This window comes from Ranitomeya variabilis, chromosome 2, assembly GCF_051348905.1.
Source record: "Ranitomeya variabilis isolate aRanVar5 chromosome 2, aRanVar5.hap1, whole genome shotgun sequence".
NCBI classification, from domain to species: Eukaryota; Metazoa; Chordata; class Amphibia; order Anura; family Dendrobatidae; genus Ranitomeya; species Ranitomeya variabilis.
The window spans coordinates 183,254,010-183,268,560 of NC_135233.1; the positions used below are offsets into that span (position 1 = coordinate 183,254,010).

At 45.3% G+C, this 14,551-nt stretch overlaps 1 protein-coding gene across 4 annotated transcripts in view; it reads right to left on the reverse strand.

The window, feature by feature from the left end:
* The window catches only part of ERMARD (ER membrane associated RNA degradation), a 372,196-nt gene that overhangs the window by 156,801 nt on the left and 200,844 nt on the right, over positions 1-14,551 (reverse strand). For all 4 annotated transcript variants that reach the window (XM_077283272.1, XM_077283274.1, XM_077283273.1 and 1 more), the window contains one exon: positions 9,130-9,232. In XM_077283272.1, the coding sequence (XP_077139387.1) occupies positions 9,130-9,232 (103 nt within the window). The remainder of the gene's footprint in view (positions 1-9,129; positions 9,233-14,551) is intronic.

A 14,551-nucleotide genomic window follows, 5' to 3' on the forward strand; every position in this document is an offset into this window, starting at 1 on the left:
CTTTCTTTATTCTGCTATCAGTAAGCGGGCCTCTCTGTGCTAAACCTGGTTCATTTCTGTGTTTGTCATTTCCTCTTACCTCACCGTTATTATTTGTGGGGGGCTTCTATCCAGCTTTGGGGTCCCCTTCTCTGGAGGCAAGAAAGGTCTTTGTTTTCCTCTACTAGGGGTAGCTAGATTCTCCGGCTGGCGCGTGTCATCTAGAATCAACGTAGGAATGATCCCCGGCTACTTCTAGTGTTGGCGTTAGGAGTAGATATATGGTCAACCCAGTTACCACTGCCCTATGGGCTGGATTTTTGTATTCTGCAGACTTCCACGTTCCTCTGAGACCCTCGCCATTGGGGTCATAACAGTTTGCCAGGCCAGTATTAAATGTTTAATGCATTGCAGAAGAGGGATTATAAGAAAGAAGATTCTGAGTTTTTTTTTTTCTTCTTCCCCTTTACCTCAGAGTGGCTATGCTTGCTGCAGACATGAATGTCCAGACCTTGATTACAAGTGTGGACCAGCTGGCTACTCGTGTGCAGGGCATACAAGACTATGTTATCAGAAATCCTAGGTCAGAACCTAAAATACCGATTCCTGAACTGTTTTCCGGAGACAGGTTTAAGTTTAGGAATTTCATGAATAATTGTAAATTGTTTTTGTCCCTGAGACCCTGTTCATCTGGAGACTCTGCTCAGCAAGTAAAAATTGTTATTTCGTTCTTACGGGGCGACCCTCAGGATTGGGCTTTTTAGCTGGCGCCAGGAGATCCGGCATTGGCTGATATTGATGCGTTTTTTCTGGCGCTCGGTTTACTTTATGAGGAACCCAATCTTGAGATTCAGGCAGAAAAGGCCTTGCTGGCTATGTCTCAGGGGCAGGACGAGGCTGAAGTGTATTGCCAAAAATTTCGGAAATGGTCCGTGCTGACACATTGGAACGAGTGTGCACTGGCCGCTAATTTTAGAAATGGCCTTTCTGAAGCCATTAAGAATGTTATGGTGGGTTTTCCCATTCCCACAGGTCTGAATGATACTATGGCACTGGCTATTCAAATTGACCGGCGGTTGCGGGAGCGCAAAACCGCAAATTCCCTCATGGTGTTGTCTGAACAGACACCTAATTCGGTGCAATGTGATAGAAAAACCGCAAATTCCCTCATGGTGTTGTCTGAACAGACACCTGATTTAATGCAATGTGATAGAATCCTGACTAGAAATGAGCGGAAAATTCATAGACGCCGAAATGGCTTGTGCTACTACTGTGGTGATTCTACACATGTTATCTCAGCATGCTCTAAACGTATAGCTAAGGTTGTTAGTCCTGTCACCGTTGGTAATTTGCAACCTAAATTTATTCTGTCTGTAACTTTGATTTGCTCACTGTCGTCTTATCCTGTCATGGCGTTTGTAGATTCAGGTGCTGCCCTGAGTCTTATGGATCTGTCATTTGCTAAGCGCTGTGGTTTTACTCTTGAACCATTAGTAAATCCTATTCCTCTTAGGGGTATTGATGCTACGCCATTGGCAGCAAATAAACCGCAGTATTGGACACAGGTTACCATGTGCATGACTCCTGAACACCGCGAGGTGATACGTTTCCTGGTTTTACATAAAATGCATGATTTGGTTGTTTTAGGGCTGCCATGGTTACAGACCCATAATCCAGTCCTGGACTGGAAGGCTATGTCAGTCTCAAGTTGGGGCTGTCGTGGTATTCATGGGGATTCCCTGCCTGTGTCTATTGCTTCTTCTACGCCTTCGGAAGTTCCTGAGTATTTGTCTGATTATCAGGATGTCTTCAGTGAGTCTGAGTCCAGTGCCCTGCCTCCTCATAGGGACTGTGACTGTGCTATAGATTTGATCCCAGGCAGTAAATTTCCTAAGGGAAGACTGTTTAATCTGTCGGTACCTGAACATACCGCTATGCGTTCATATATCAAGGAGTCTCTGGAGAAAGGACATATTCGTCCGTCTTCTTCCCCTCTTGGTGCGGGATTCTTTTTTGTGGCAAAAAAGGACGGATCTTTGAGGCCTTGTATTGATTATCGGCTTTTAAATAAGATCACTGTCAAATTTCAGTATCCTTTACCGCTGTTGTCTGACTTGTTTGCCCGGATTAAAGGTGCCAAGTGGTTCACCAAGATAGACCTTCGTGGTGCGTACAACCTTGTGCGCATTAAGCAAGGTGATGAATGGAAAACCGCATTCAATACGCCCGAAGGTCATTTTGAGTACTTGGTGATGCCTTTTGGGCTCTCCAATGCACCTTCAGTTTTTCAGTCCTTTATGCATGACATTTTCCGGAAGTATCTGGATAAATTTTTGATTGTTTATCTGGATGATATTTTGGTTTTTTCTGAGAATTGGGATTCGCATGTGGAGCAGGTCAGGTTGGTCTTTAAAATTTTGCGTGAAAATTCTTTGTTTGTCAAGGGCTCAAAATGTCTCTTTGGTGTACAGAAGGTTCCCTTTTTGGGGTTCATTTTTTCCCCTTCTGCTGTGGAGATGGACCCAGTCAAGGTCCGAGCTATTCTTGATTGGACTCAGCCCTCGTCAGTTAAGAGTCTTCAGAAGTTCTTGGGTTTCGCTAACTTCTACCGTCGTTTTATCGCTAATTTTTCTAGCATTGTGAAACCTTTGACGGATATGACCAAGAAGGGCTCCGATGTAGCTAACTGGGCTCCTGCTGCCGTGGAGGCTTTCCAGGAGTTGAAACGCCGGTTTACTTCGGCGCCTGTTTTGTGCCAGCCCGATGTCTCACTTCCCTTTCAGGTTGAGGTGGATGCTTCAGAGATTGGAGCAGGGGCCGTTTTGTCGCAGAGAGGTCCTGGTTGCTCTGTTATGAAACCTTGTGCCTTTTTCTCTAGGAAGTTTTCGCCTGCCGAGCGAAATTATGATGTGGGCAATCGGGAGTTGTTGGCCATGAAATGGGCATTTGAGGAGTGGCGTCATTGGCTCGAGGGTGCTAAGCATCGTGTGGTGGTCTTGACTGATCACAAAAATCTGATGTATCTCGAGTCTGCTAAACGCCTTAATCCGAGACAGGCCCGCTGGTCATTGTTTTTCTCCCGCCTTGATTTTGTTGTCTCGTATTTACCAGGTTCAAAGAATGTGAAGGCCGATGCTCTTTCTAGGAGCTTTGTGCCTGATGCTCCTGAAGTCGCTGATCCTGTTGGTATTCTTAAAGATGGAGTTATCTTGTCAGCTATTTCTCCGGATCTGCGACGTGTGTTGCAGAGATTTCAGGCTGATAGGCCTGAGTCTTGTCCACCTGACAGACTGTTTGTCCCGGATAAGTGGACCAGCAGAGTCATTTCTGAGGTTCATTCCTCGGTGTTGGCAGGTCACCCGGGAATTTTTGGCACCAGAGATCTGGTGGCCAGGTCCTTTTGGTGGCCTTCCTTGTCAAGGGATGTGCGGTCATTTGTGCAGTCCTGTGGGACTTGTGCTCGAGCTAAGCCTTGCTGTTCTCGTGCCAGCGGTTTGCTCTTGCCCTTGCCTGTCCCGAAGAGACCTTGGACACATATCTCCATGGATTTCATTTCTGATCTTCCGCTGTCTCAGGGCATGTCCGTTATCTGGGTGATATGTGATCGCTTCTCCAAGATGGTCCATTTGGTTCCTTTGCCTAAGCTGCCTTCCTCTTCCGATCTGGTTCCTGTGTTTTTCCAGAACGTGGTTCGTTTGCACGGCATCCCTGAGAATATTGTGTCAGACAGAGGATCCCAGTTCGTTTCCAGGTTCTGGCGATCCTTTTGTAGTAGGATGGGCATTGATTTGTCGTTTTCGTCTGCTTTCCATACTCAGACTAATGGACAGACGGAGCGAACCAATCAGACTTTGGAGGCTTATTTGAGGTGTTTTGTCTCTGCTGATCAGGACGATTGGGTGACATTCTTGCCGTTGGCTGAGTTTGCCCTTAATAATCGGGCTAGTTCCGCCACCTTGGTTTCGCCTTTTTTTCTGCAACTCTGGTTTCCATCCTCGCTTTTCTTCGGGTCATGTGGAGCCTTCTGACTGTCCTGGGGTGGATTCTGTGGTGGATAGGTTGCAGCGGATCTGGAATCATGTGGTGGACAACTTGAAGTTGTCACAGGAGAGGGCTCAGCGCTTTGCCAACCGCCGCCGCGGTGTGGGTCCCCGACTACGCGTTGGGGATTTGGTATGGCTTTCTTCCCGCTTTGTTCCTATGAAGGTCTCCTCTCCCAAATTTAAACCTCGTTTTATTGGGCCTTACAAGATATTGGAAATCCTTAATCCTGTATCTTTTCGTCTGGATCTTCCTGTGTCGTTTGCTATTCACAATGTATTTCATAGGTCCTTGTTGCGGCGGTACATTGTGCCTGTAGTTCCTTCTGCTGAGCCTCCTGCTCCGGTGTTGGTTGAGGGCGAGTTGGAGTACGTGGTGGAGAAGATCTTGGATTCTCGCCTCTCCAGGCGGAGGCTTCAGTACCTGGTTAAGTGGAAGGGCTATGGTCAGGAGGATAATTCCTGGGTGGTCGCCTCTGATGTTCATGCGGCCGATTTAGTTCATGCCTTTCATGCCGCTCATCCTGATCGCCCTGGTGGTCGTGGTGAGGGTTCGGTGACCCCTCACTAAGGGGGGGGTACTGTTGTGAATTTGCTTTTTGCTCCCTCTAGTGGTTACTAGTTTTTTGACTCTGGTTTTTCTGTCATTCCTTTTATCCGCACCTGGGTCGTTAGTTAGGGGTGTTGCTATATAAGCTCCCTGGACCTTCAGTTCTATGCCTGGCAACGTAGTTATCAGAGCTAGTCTGCTGTGCTCTTGTCTACTGATCCTGGTTCCAGTTATATCAGCTAAGTCTGCCTTTTGCTTTTTGCTATTTGTTTTGGTTTTGTATTTTTGTCCAGCTTGTTCCAAATCTATATCCTGACCTTTGCTGGAAGCTCTAGGGGGCTGGTGTTCTCCCCCCGGACCGTTAGACGGTTCGGGGGTTCTTGAATTTCCAGTGTGGATTTTGATAGGGTTTTTGTTGACCATATAAGTACCTTTCTTTATTCTGCTATCAGTAAGCGGGCCTCTCTGTGCTAAACCTGGTTCATTTCTGTGTTTGTCATTTCCTCTTACCTCACCGTTATTATTTGTGGGGGGCTTCTATCCAGCTTTGGGGTCCCCTTCTCTGGAGGCAAGAAAGGTCTTTGTTTTCCTCTACTAGGGGTAGCTAGATTCTCCGGCTGGCGCGTGTCATCTAGAATCAACGTAGGAATGATCCCCGGCTACTTCTAGTGTTGGCGTTAGGAGTAGATATATGGTCAACCCAGTTACCACTGCCCTATGGGCTGGATTTTTGTATTCTGCAGACTTCCACGTTCCTCTGAGACCCTCGCCATTGGGGTCATAACAGTCTAGGGAGAGTTAGGTACGCTCCACGGCTATTTCTAGTTTGTGTGATGGGAGTAGGGTTTGTGGTCAGCAGAGTTCCCACTTTCCCAGAGCTTGTTCCGATTACTAGTTTACTCATCAGGTCATTCCGGGTGCTCCTAACCACCAGGTTCATAACACATGCCCCTCCACGGCGAGAATAGTTTGTGGCACAGTGGGGCCACAATCCTCACTCATGCCAACCAGTATGGGCGCGAGCGTTACATGGTGAACTATGTGGGGGCATTATACTGCATGTAGCACTACATGAAGCCATGGTATTGTATGGAGCACTATGTGGGGCCAATTATACTGTATGAAGCACTATGAAAGGCCCATTATACTGTATGGAGCACTATGGGGTCCAAACTACTGTATGAAGCACTATGTGGGGCCTATTATACTGTATGGAGCACTATGTGGGGCCATTATTTGGGTCAGTATAATGTATGGAGGACTATGTGGGGCCCATTATACTGTATGGAGGACTATGTGGGGCCCATTATACTGTATGAAGGACTTTGTTGGGTCCATTATGCAGCATGGATGGGTGTGTAGGGATTAAAGTTGGGGAATCACTGTGTCGGGGTCACCAAACTTTGCCAGGGGACTGAGGGAGTGGAGTACAGTAGGGTCATCATACTGTGCATGTGGAGGGTACTGTGGAGGAATTAATTGTTTGTATCATACTTTCAGTATTAGTCAAGGTTTTTTATTCTTTATTACATATTTAAATTAGGCTATTGGGCCATGTGCATTTTTACTGCTCTTACATAACATATTATTCCAATATTTTATTCTAAGATCTATTAATTAAAGTATAATTTGTTAGTGGGATAACCTTTTTTAGTTTGTTTCCATATGAAAAGGTTCCACATTATATTTGATGATGAGGATTAACTTTCTCAGTTGTAGACTTTTCTTTAATAAATATCAAGGTTGGCCCGCAACTTAGTCCAAGATTTTAAATTTGGCCCTTTGTGCATACGAGTTTGACATGAGTGATCTAGGTCTATTATGTCATAATTATGCATTGAGTATATGTTCACCTTGGTATCTCTGAATGCATAGTCCAGATTTGTCCACCATCCTGCAAATCAGGTAATTTACCCAATATTTTTTCAACTCTCTAATATATAAAGTACTAGCCTGAACCACCTTCTTTGGTGATAAGTATGAGGTCCTCATTCCCATATGATGATTTTCCTATGAGCCAATTTACCTGGGTGACTATGCACTTGACACTTTATTGCATAAAGTTATTGTTTACTTTCTTTCGTATATTTTTTAGTACTGCTTTTTTTAGTACTTCATTTGTATGTGCAGTACACCTTTCTTCTTCACTAAATACTATTTGACATCACTTTAGTGGTAGTGTCCATTCATACCCATCATATTTATATGGATACATTGGATATCATGCTGTTTGGCTTGCATCCTAGTGCTAATTTTTGGTCTAGGAAAAAAATTCTGGAACAATTTTAAAGGTTTTAAACTGTCTTGTCTAGGTTTTTGTGTTTGTTACCTAATAATGATTTATATTGTCTAAATTTAATAAGTGTACCCGATCTTTTGTACATGTACTATATCTTTTTATTTAAATATATTTTAAAATATATTTTTTTCTGCAGATGCTGGGGGCTGCATTTTTATTTGCTAGTGTGTAAGTGTTGTGATCAGACACTTCATACATTGTAAATATGGTGGCCATAAAAGACTCCTTTTCCAGCAGTAAGAAAAGTTTGACAGCCCAGTATTAATAGAACCATGCCAGGCGTATAGTGTCAGGCTGCCTGACCTATGCTCACCACGGTACTCAGTACTGCTAACTCAGTGTACAGCTTCATTCAAACGTCTTATGTAGGGATATCAGAATGAAGCTTTACACTGACTAAGTAGAACCATTTATCTAATCCTTTCACGTATGATACAGTCTGTTGAGCGATGTATCAAAACCTATCATGTGTGACACAATCCGTGTATCATGTGCGCTACTGTGAGCAGCACCAAACCAACAAACAGAATTGGCACTGTTAGTTATCCTTGGTGACACTGTCCACATCTCAGTATCACATTGCAGTCACCAACCAAAGCATTGCACTGTGATCCTAAACGTAATCCTCCCTTTTCCGTTTGGAAATTCACACAATGGGATGGGAGAAGTGACATTAGACACATGCGAGCTGATACTTCCTACATTTACTCAAGGAATAATGGGAGCTTGCAGTGCACTAGGTTTTAAAGGGAACCTGTCAGCAGGATTGTGCTAAGTAATCTACAAACAATGTCAGGTTACCGCCGTTATACTGATTAAAATGATACATTGGTTTATGAAATCCATCTTGTGGTTGTTTAATCTTCATTTTCAGTTTTCAGTTAATGAGATTTTGTGTTCCAGGGCGTGCCTGTGGGGAGGATCTTTATGTGGTTCTCTGCTTCTGCATCTGATGGATGGCGCTGCCGGCGCCATCTTGTTAAAGAAAAAAAATGGTCTCCACCAAGATGGTGCCCGCGCAGTAGCATCTATCGGATCGCCGCTAGATGCTACAGCACAGGTGCCACCATCTTGGTGGCAACAATTTTTTTTTTCTAGCAAAATGGCGACGACAGTGCCTGCGCAGTAGGATCTATCGGCAATCCAGCTTATACATGCAATCATTCTGCAGAGCAGGCGCCTGCCTGCTGAATGTGGTTTTTTTTTTAACACATATAATATTCAGTTTGCAAATTAGTGGGCAGGCCACTGAGGGGACAGTGACCTGTCAGAAGCCATCAGTATGAATAGCTAATCAGAGCACCACATAAAGACCCGCCCTGGGGGCACGAGAATCCCATTAGCTGAAAACTAAAAATTAAGATTAAACAACCACCACAAGACGTATTTCATCAACCCAGATATAATTTTAATCAGTATAACGGTGCCAACCTCATACTGTCTGTAGGTTACTCAGCATAATCCTGCTAACAGGTTCCCTTTAAGGGTAAATTTCAGCTCCACCTAAAAAGTGTCTAAAAGTAGATAATATCAAAACATTTACAAAAATTTAAACTTTACATTTTTTCAATTGTTGGTGGCACAATCCCATTAATCCCTTCTAACAGCTGAACAAAATAAAAGGGTAATGATGCAGGTGTAAAGTATACATATGAAAAATGTTATTCACTTTTTTTGGTGACATCTGGTTTAAGACTATAAAAATTAAAAGTTTTAAAAATCTTATTTTTTTTTTTTTAAATGTCATCAATCTTTAGGGTATGTGCACACGCTGCGGATTACTCTGCGGATTTTTCCGGACTGATTTTGGTAAATCCACAGGTGAACCGCACTGCGGATTTCCTGCGGAATTACGGCGGATTTACCGTGATTTTTTGCGGATTTCACCTGCGGTTTTACACCTGCGGATTCCTATTATGGAGCACTGCGGATTTTGCTTTCCATAGGTTTACATGGTACTGTAAACTCGGGGAAAACTGCTGCGAATCCGCAGCGGCCAATCCGCTGCAGATCCACAGCAAAATCTGCAATGGGTTCACATACTCTTAGATATTTTCAATAATAAACACAAAACATATCAACATAAATTTACCACTAACATAAAGGAAAATATATAATGAAAAAACATTCTCAGAATTATGCACTCAAAAATTATTACCAAAAAATGTGACGTAAGCATTGAAAACTCTGGAATGATGATCATTAAAAAAAGACATGCAGCAAAGTCACACATGATCTATACTTTACTGGCACTCATGTACCTGAGCCGTGAGCATCCTATTTGGGCATTCATTAACTGTGCAAAAAGCCAGTCGCAAGCCAGTTTCAAGTTGTGGTAATAGGAATATAGCACAGTCTGCAAACCTGTGTGTAGAAGCAAATACTGTTAGAGCTGGATAGTAAGAACAGATGACTAAAAAAAAATCTATCAGTAAGGATTTAACTTTTATTTTTCTGCAAAGCTCTAAAATACAGTTGATCAGAAATCAGTGGCATATCTAGGGGGGCAGCCGGGGCATGTGCCCACAGCGCAGCCGGCAGGGGGGCGCAGTCGGGCCACCTAATGTGGCGGTCCGCAGAGTCTCCCCCGGCGGCTCCATTCTGCCGCCCCCCGGACTTCGTGTCGGCTGTTCTCTGTGCCGACTATCAAGCTGACAGTCGGCACAGAGAAGCTGCAGCGCACCAGCTCTGTCTTGCTTCCTGCCAGCGCTTCATCTCACACAGACAGCAGTGCCGCTGGATGATGTAATCATTTAGCGGCCGGCTGCCAGAGAGAGGAAGCTGCCGAGGGTGATGCTGCAGCAGAGTGGTGTGTGTACGTGTGTGTGTACGTGTGTGTGTGTATAGCGCTGCGGGGAATGTGCAGAGAGGTGAATGGTGCTGTGTGTGTCTGTGTAGGGGGAGGAGAGGGCAATGAAGGGGTAGATGGGGAGAGCAATGATGGGGATGGTGGGGGAGGATGAAATGAGTGAAGTGGTGGAATGGGCAATGATGGGGATGGTGGGGAGGAAGAAATGATGGATGTAGTGGAAAGGGCAATGATTGGGATGATGGGGAGGAGAAAATGATGGAGGTGGTGGAATGGGCAATGATGGTGGAGGTGGGGGAGAAGGCAATGATGGAGGTGGGGAGAAGGCAATGATGGTGGCAATGGAAAATACAATGATGGGAGTGGTGGGGAAGGAGGCAATGAATGGGGGAGTGGAAAGGGCAATGATGGGGTGATGGAGATGGCAATGATGGGGTGGTAGGGGAGAAAGCAATGATGGAGGTGGTGGAAAGGGAAATGATGAGGTGGTGGTGGAGGAGGAGGAAATGATGGTGGAAAGGGCAATAATGGGGGTGGAGGAAATGATGGAGGTGGTGGAAAGGGCAATGATGGGGTGGTGAAGGTAATGATGGTGGTAATGGAAAAGACAATGATGGGAGTGGTGGGGAAGGAGGCAATGAGTGGGGGTGGTGGAGGAGAAGGCTGTGATGAAGGTGGTGGAAAGGGCAATGATGGGGCTGATGGAGAGGGCAATGATGGGGTGGTAGGGGAGAAAGTGATGATGGAGGTGGTGGAAAGGGCAATGATGGGGGTGGGGGGAGAATGCAATGATGGAGGTGGTGGAAAGAGCAATGATGGGGTGGTGGGGGGAGAATGCAATGATGGTTGTGGTGGAAAGGGCAAAAATAGGGGGGGGGTGGAGGAAATGATGGAGGTGGTGGAAATGGCAATGATGGGGTGGTGGGGGAAAAAGCAATGATGGAGGTGGTGGAAAGAACAATGACGGGGTGGTGGGGAGAATGCAATGGTGGTGGTGGAAAGGGCAATAATGGGGGTGGTGGGGAGGAAATGATGGAGGTGGTGGAATGGGGAATGATGGGAGTGGTGGGGGGAAAAGACAATGATGGGGTGGTGGGGGATGATGGAATGATGGAGGTGGTGGAATGGGCAATGATATGATGTGGTGGGGGAGAAAGCAATGATGGAGGTGGTGAAGAGGGCAATGATGGGGTGGGGGAGAGGACAATAATGGGATGCGGGGGAGGAGGACAATGAGGGGTGTGGAGGATTGGGATGGGAGGAAGGAGACTTATAATGGAACAGGGGGGGTGGAGAAAGACATTATCGCTTATTAAGTATACCAGTCCCTTAGTACAGAGTGTACATACTTATTATGTATAGCACCACCCTTAGTTACATAGTAGTGGGGGTCATGTTTTGTGCAGACTATATAGTGAGGGGCAATTTTTTATTCAGGAGCATTATAATGACATTTCTATCTTTAAGGGCATCATGTGGAGATTTTCCGCAAAAGAGCGGAGAAGATGGTAGCCTGCAGAGACGGCTGTGGATGAGAAAACTCATCATGGGGTCTGGACAAGATGAAGAAAAGATGGAGAACGACTCCAGAGACGACGTCATCTATAAGGTACCTGGATGTAAATGTTATTTGTGATACTAATTCTCATGGTTTTATTTGTTAGGAGCATTAAAGGGAATGTCTAGGTTTGTAATGAGTGTGCAGTCATTCTATGTGACTGCAGACTTCTGAGTTCTCACAGTGCGCACTGCACGCTGTCCAGATTCTCTCGTGCTGGCGATTTACATACATGCAGTCATGCGCTGACTAGACATGTGTGGCCTCACTTAATGAAAATGAACTGAGCGAGGCCAGGCACGTCTATTCGGAATGTGGTCAGAAGTATACAAATCGCATGCTTGTGCTGACATGGCTATCCACCGGCAAAGGAGAATCCTAAAAGTGTGCAATGCATTAGTTGTGAGAATTCAGAAGCCTGCAAAGCCAGGATTCAGTCCAGAAGTCATCACATGGACACTTCACTCATATGCGACTTTCATACTTATGGTCCTGTGACAACGAGCTTCTCTTGCTGCTTCTCTCAGTTTTTCACTGAACATTGAGAGTATTAGGGAGAGCGGCTCCTGGGTACATGACTAAGAGTGCAAATCATATATGTCCTGGGGGGGAGGGGGGGTGCCAAAATACCTAGATACACCTCTGATCAGAATCTAAACTGCTTTCACTGTGTCCCCCAGGATGCGCAAAGAAGCATATTGAGGCCGCTGGGGTGCCTTGTGGTCACAGCAGGACGCCTGTGAGTCACAAGGCAAAATAAAAGTAAGCATGGATCTGGTTAAGCTATTTGGCCAAGGTATTGTTCAGGAAAACCCGTTATGGGCTTTTATTTTTTAAAGGGACTACAGGAAGTAGAGGGGTGGTCCGTTTCCTCCAGGTCGGGTCTTGCAAGCCGCCCATGGCCACAGATTCCAGTTTAAAAAAAACCCTGCAGCAAGGGTTTGGGTGTGTCAGTGTGGAGTTTGCAGCAAGCACAGCAAACGGCTCTGCAGAAGTTCAGCCTGTGTGAGGAACACAAAGCCAAGCAGAGTGAACTCCTGGCAACCCGCAGTGTGATCCCGTGGTGCAGTTGCCCTCGGCTACTAGACGCACTTATGGACTGTCTTGTTTCCCAGCTGCTACATTACGACATTAAAGACATTTTGCTGTGAACTTTCCCTGTGGTCACCGTCTGTCACACTGCATCAACCCCTCTGCACTACACTACTTAGACATCTCCAGAAAGAGGACATATCTCCCTCACATTGAACATACGGGATTAATTATAACTCAGAAAGAGCTGACACGTCAACCTCCACTGATGTTTGTTGTGAACAGGTAATTACAGTAGAGATCTTCTTTCAGAACCAGCCACCAAGACTAGGAATCGTATACTCAGAGGCGGGAAATACACTTCAAAGGCAAGAGCTTCTTCTGTTCAAAGGACTTGTCTCAGACATTCTGGAGCCAATGGTCAGAGATTAATATTGGGGTTAACATTGATCTGATATTTATGGGAGATATTTTTTCTGCGTCGTAGTGAAGGTAAGAACATAACGCATTCACTCACATCTCTGTAAGGTCATAAGCACACATTAAACTTAATATCATGTCAGATGGATGATGCTATTGATGCTACATTTTATCTCTACAGAAAGGTAAAATCGCGATGAGAAACATGACCACAATATATGACGCCTGGGACCTTCAAGGGTGAAGATATCCTGAAAGTTGGTGATCTCATAATCTTGTAAAATACCTAGCACATCCCACAACCAGCACCCCCATATGCGCTCACCAAGGGGAGGTATGTGGGGGTAACATTGATCTAATAATCAACATGGACCTCGCAACAACTAAAGTGATTTGGTGGATGGGCTCAAAACCACCTTTGAGCAGTTGGTCCATGGACTATCGGTTACCACCTTCGAGGAAATGAAGTATCTGATGGTGAAGGACTAATTTTCTCATCTTTGCCCTGTGGAGGTATGACAGTTCGTGATGGACAAGGAGCCAAAGGAGGCCACCAAGGCCGCACAGATTGCAGATACCTATGAAGCCAACTACAAACCTGAGATGCAGAAGCCAGCGGTCACCAGCTGGAAAGGATTTAAGCCAACAACCAATGCCCTTCCCAGCAGGATCTCGTAGGGTCTGGCTCAAACAATCAGTATCCAGCCTGCATCTGTGTTATGACCCCAATGGCGAGGGTCTCAGAGGAACGTGGAAGTCTGCAGAATACAAAAATCCAGCTCATAGGGCAGTGGTAACTGGGTTGACCATATATCTACTCCTAACGCCAACACTAGAAGTAGCCGGGGATCATTCCTACGTTGATTCTAGATGACACGCGCCAGCCGGAGAATCTAGCTACCCCTAGTAGAGGAAAACAAAGACCTTTCTTGCCTCCAGAGAAGGGGACCCCAAAGCTGGATAGAAGCCCCCCACAAATAATGACGGTGAGGTAAGAGGAAATGACAAACACAGAAATGAATCAGGTTTAGCACAGAGAGGCCCGCTTACTGATAGCAGAATAAAGAAAGGTAACTTATATGGTCAACAAAAACCCTATCAAAATCCACACTGGAAATTCAAGAACCCCCGAACCGTCTAACGGTCCGGGGGGAGAACACCAGCCCCCTAGAGCTTCCAGCAAAGGTCAGGATATAGATTTGGAACAAGCTGGACAAAAATACAAAACCAAAACAAATAGCAAAAAGCAAAAGGCAGACTTAGCTGATATAACTGGAACCAGGATCAGTAGACAAGAGCACAGAAGACTAGCTCTGATAACTACGTTGCCAGGCATTGAACTGAAGGTCCAGGGAGCTTATATAGCAACACCCCTAACTAACGACCCAGGTGTGGATAAAAGGAATGACAGAAAAACCAGAGTCAAAAAACTAGTAACCACTAGAGGGAGCAAAAAGCAAATTCACAACAATCTGACTCCCGACGGTGCTACAGTATACCTGTGAACGACTTTGACATATTATAATCAGCTGCCCGGAGAGGCAGAAGAGAAACTTCATATGAGTTCTTTTTGTGGGTGGAGAGGTTGGGAGGGCAAAAGAATACTTGCAACCGGTAACTATGGGAGACATTGTCACTGTGGGCCTCAAGGACACCGACGCAAAAGAACTCATCTGCTCTGAAGTTGCGTTCCCTGAAGAACTTATCCCTAGGAATAATTATAATAATAATTTTTATTTTTATACAGCACTAACATATTCTGCAGCGCTTTTCAGTTTGCACACATTATCATTGCTGTCCCTGATGGGGCTCACAATCTAAATTCCCTATCACTATGTATTTGGAGTGTGGGAGGAAACCGGAG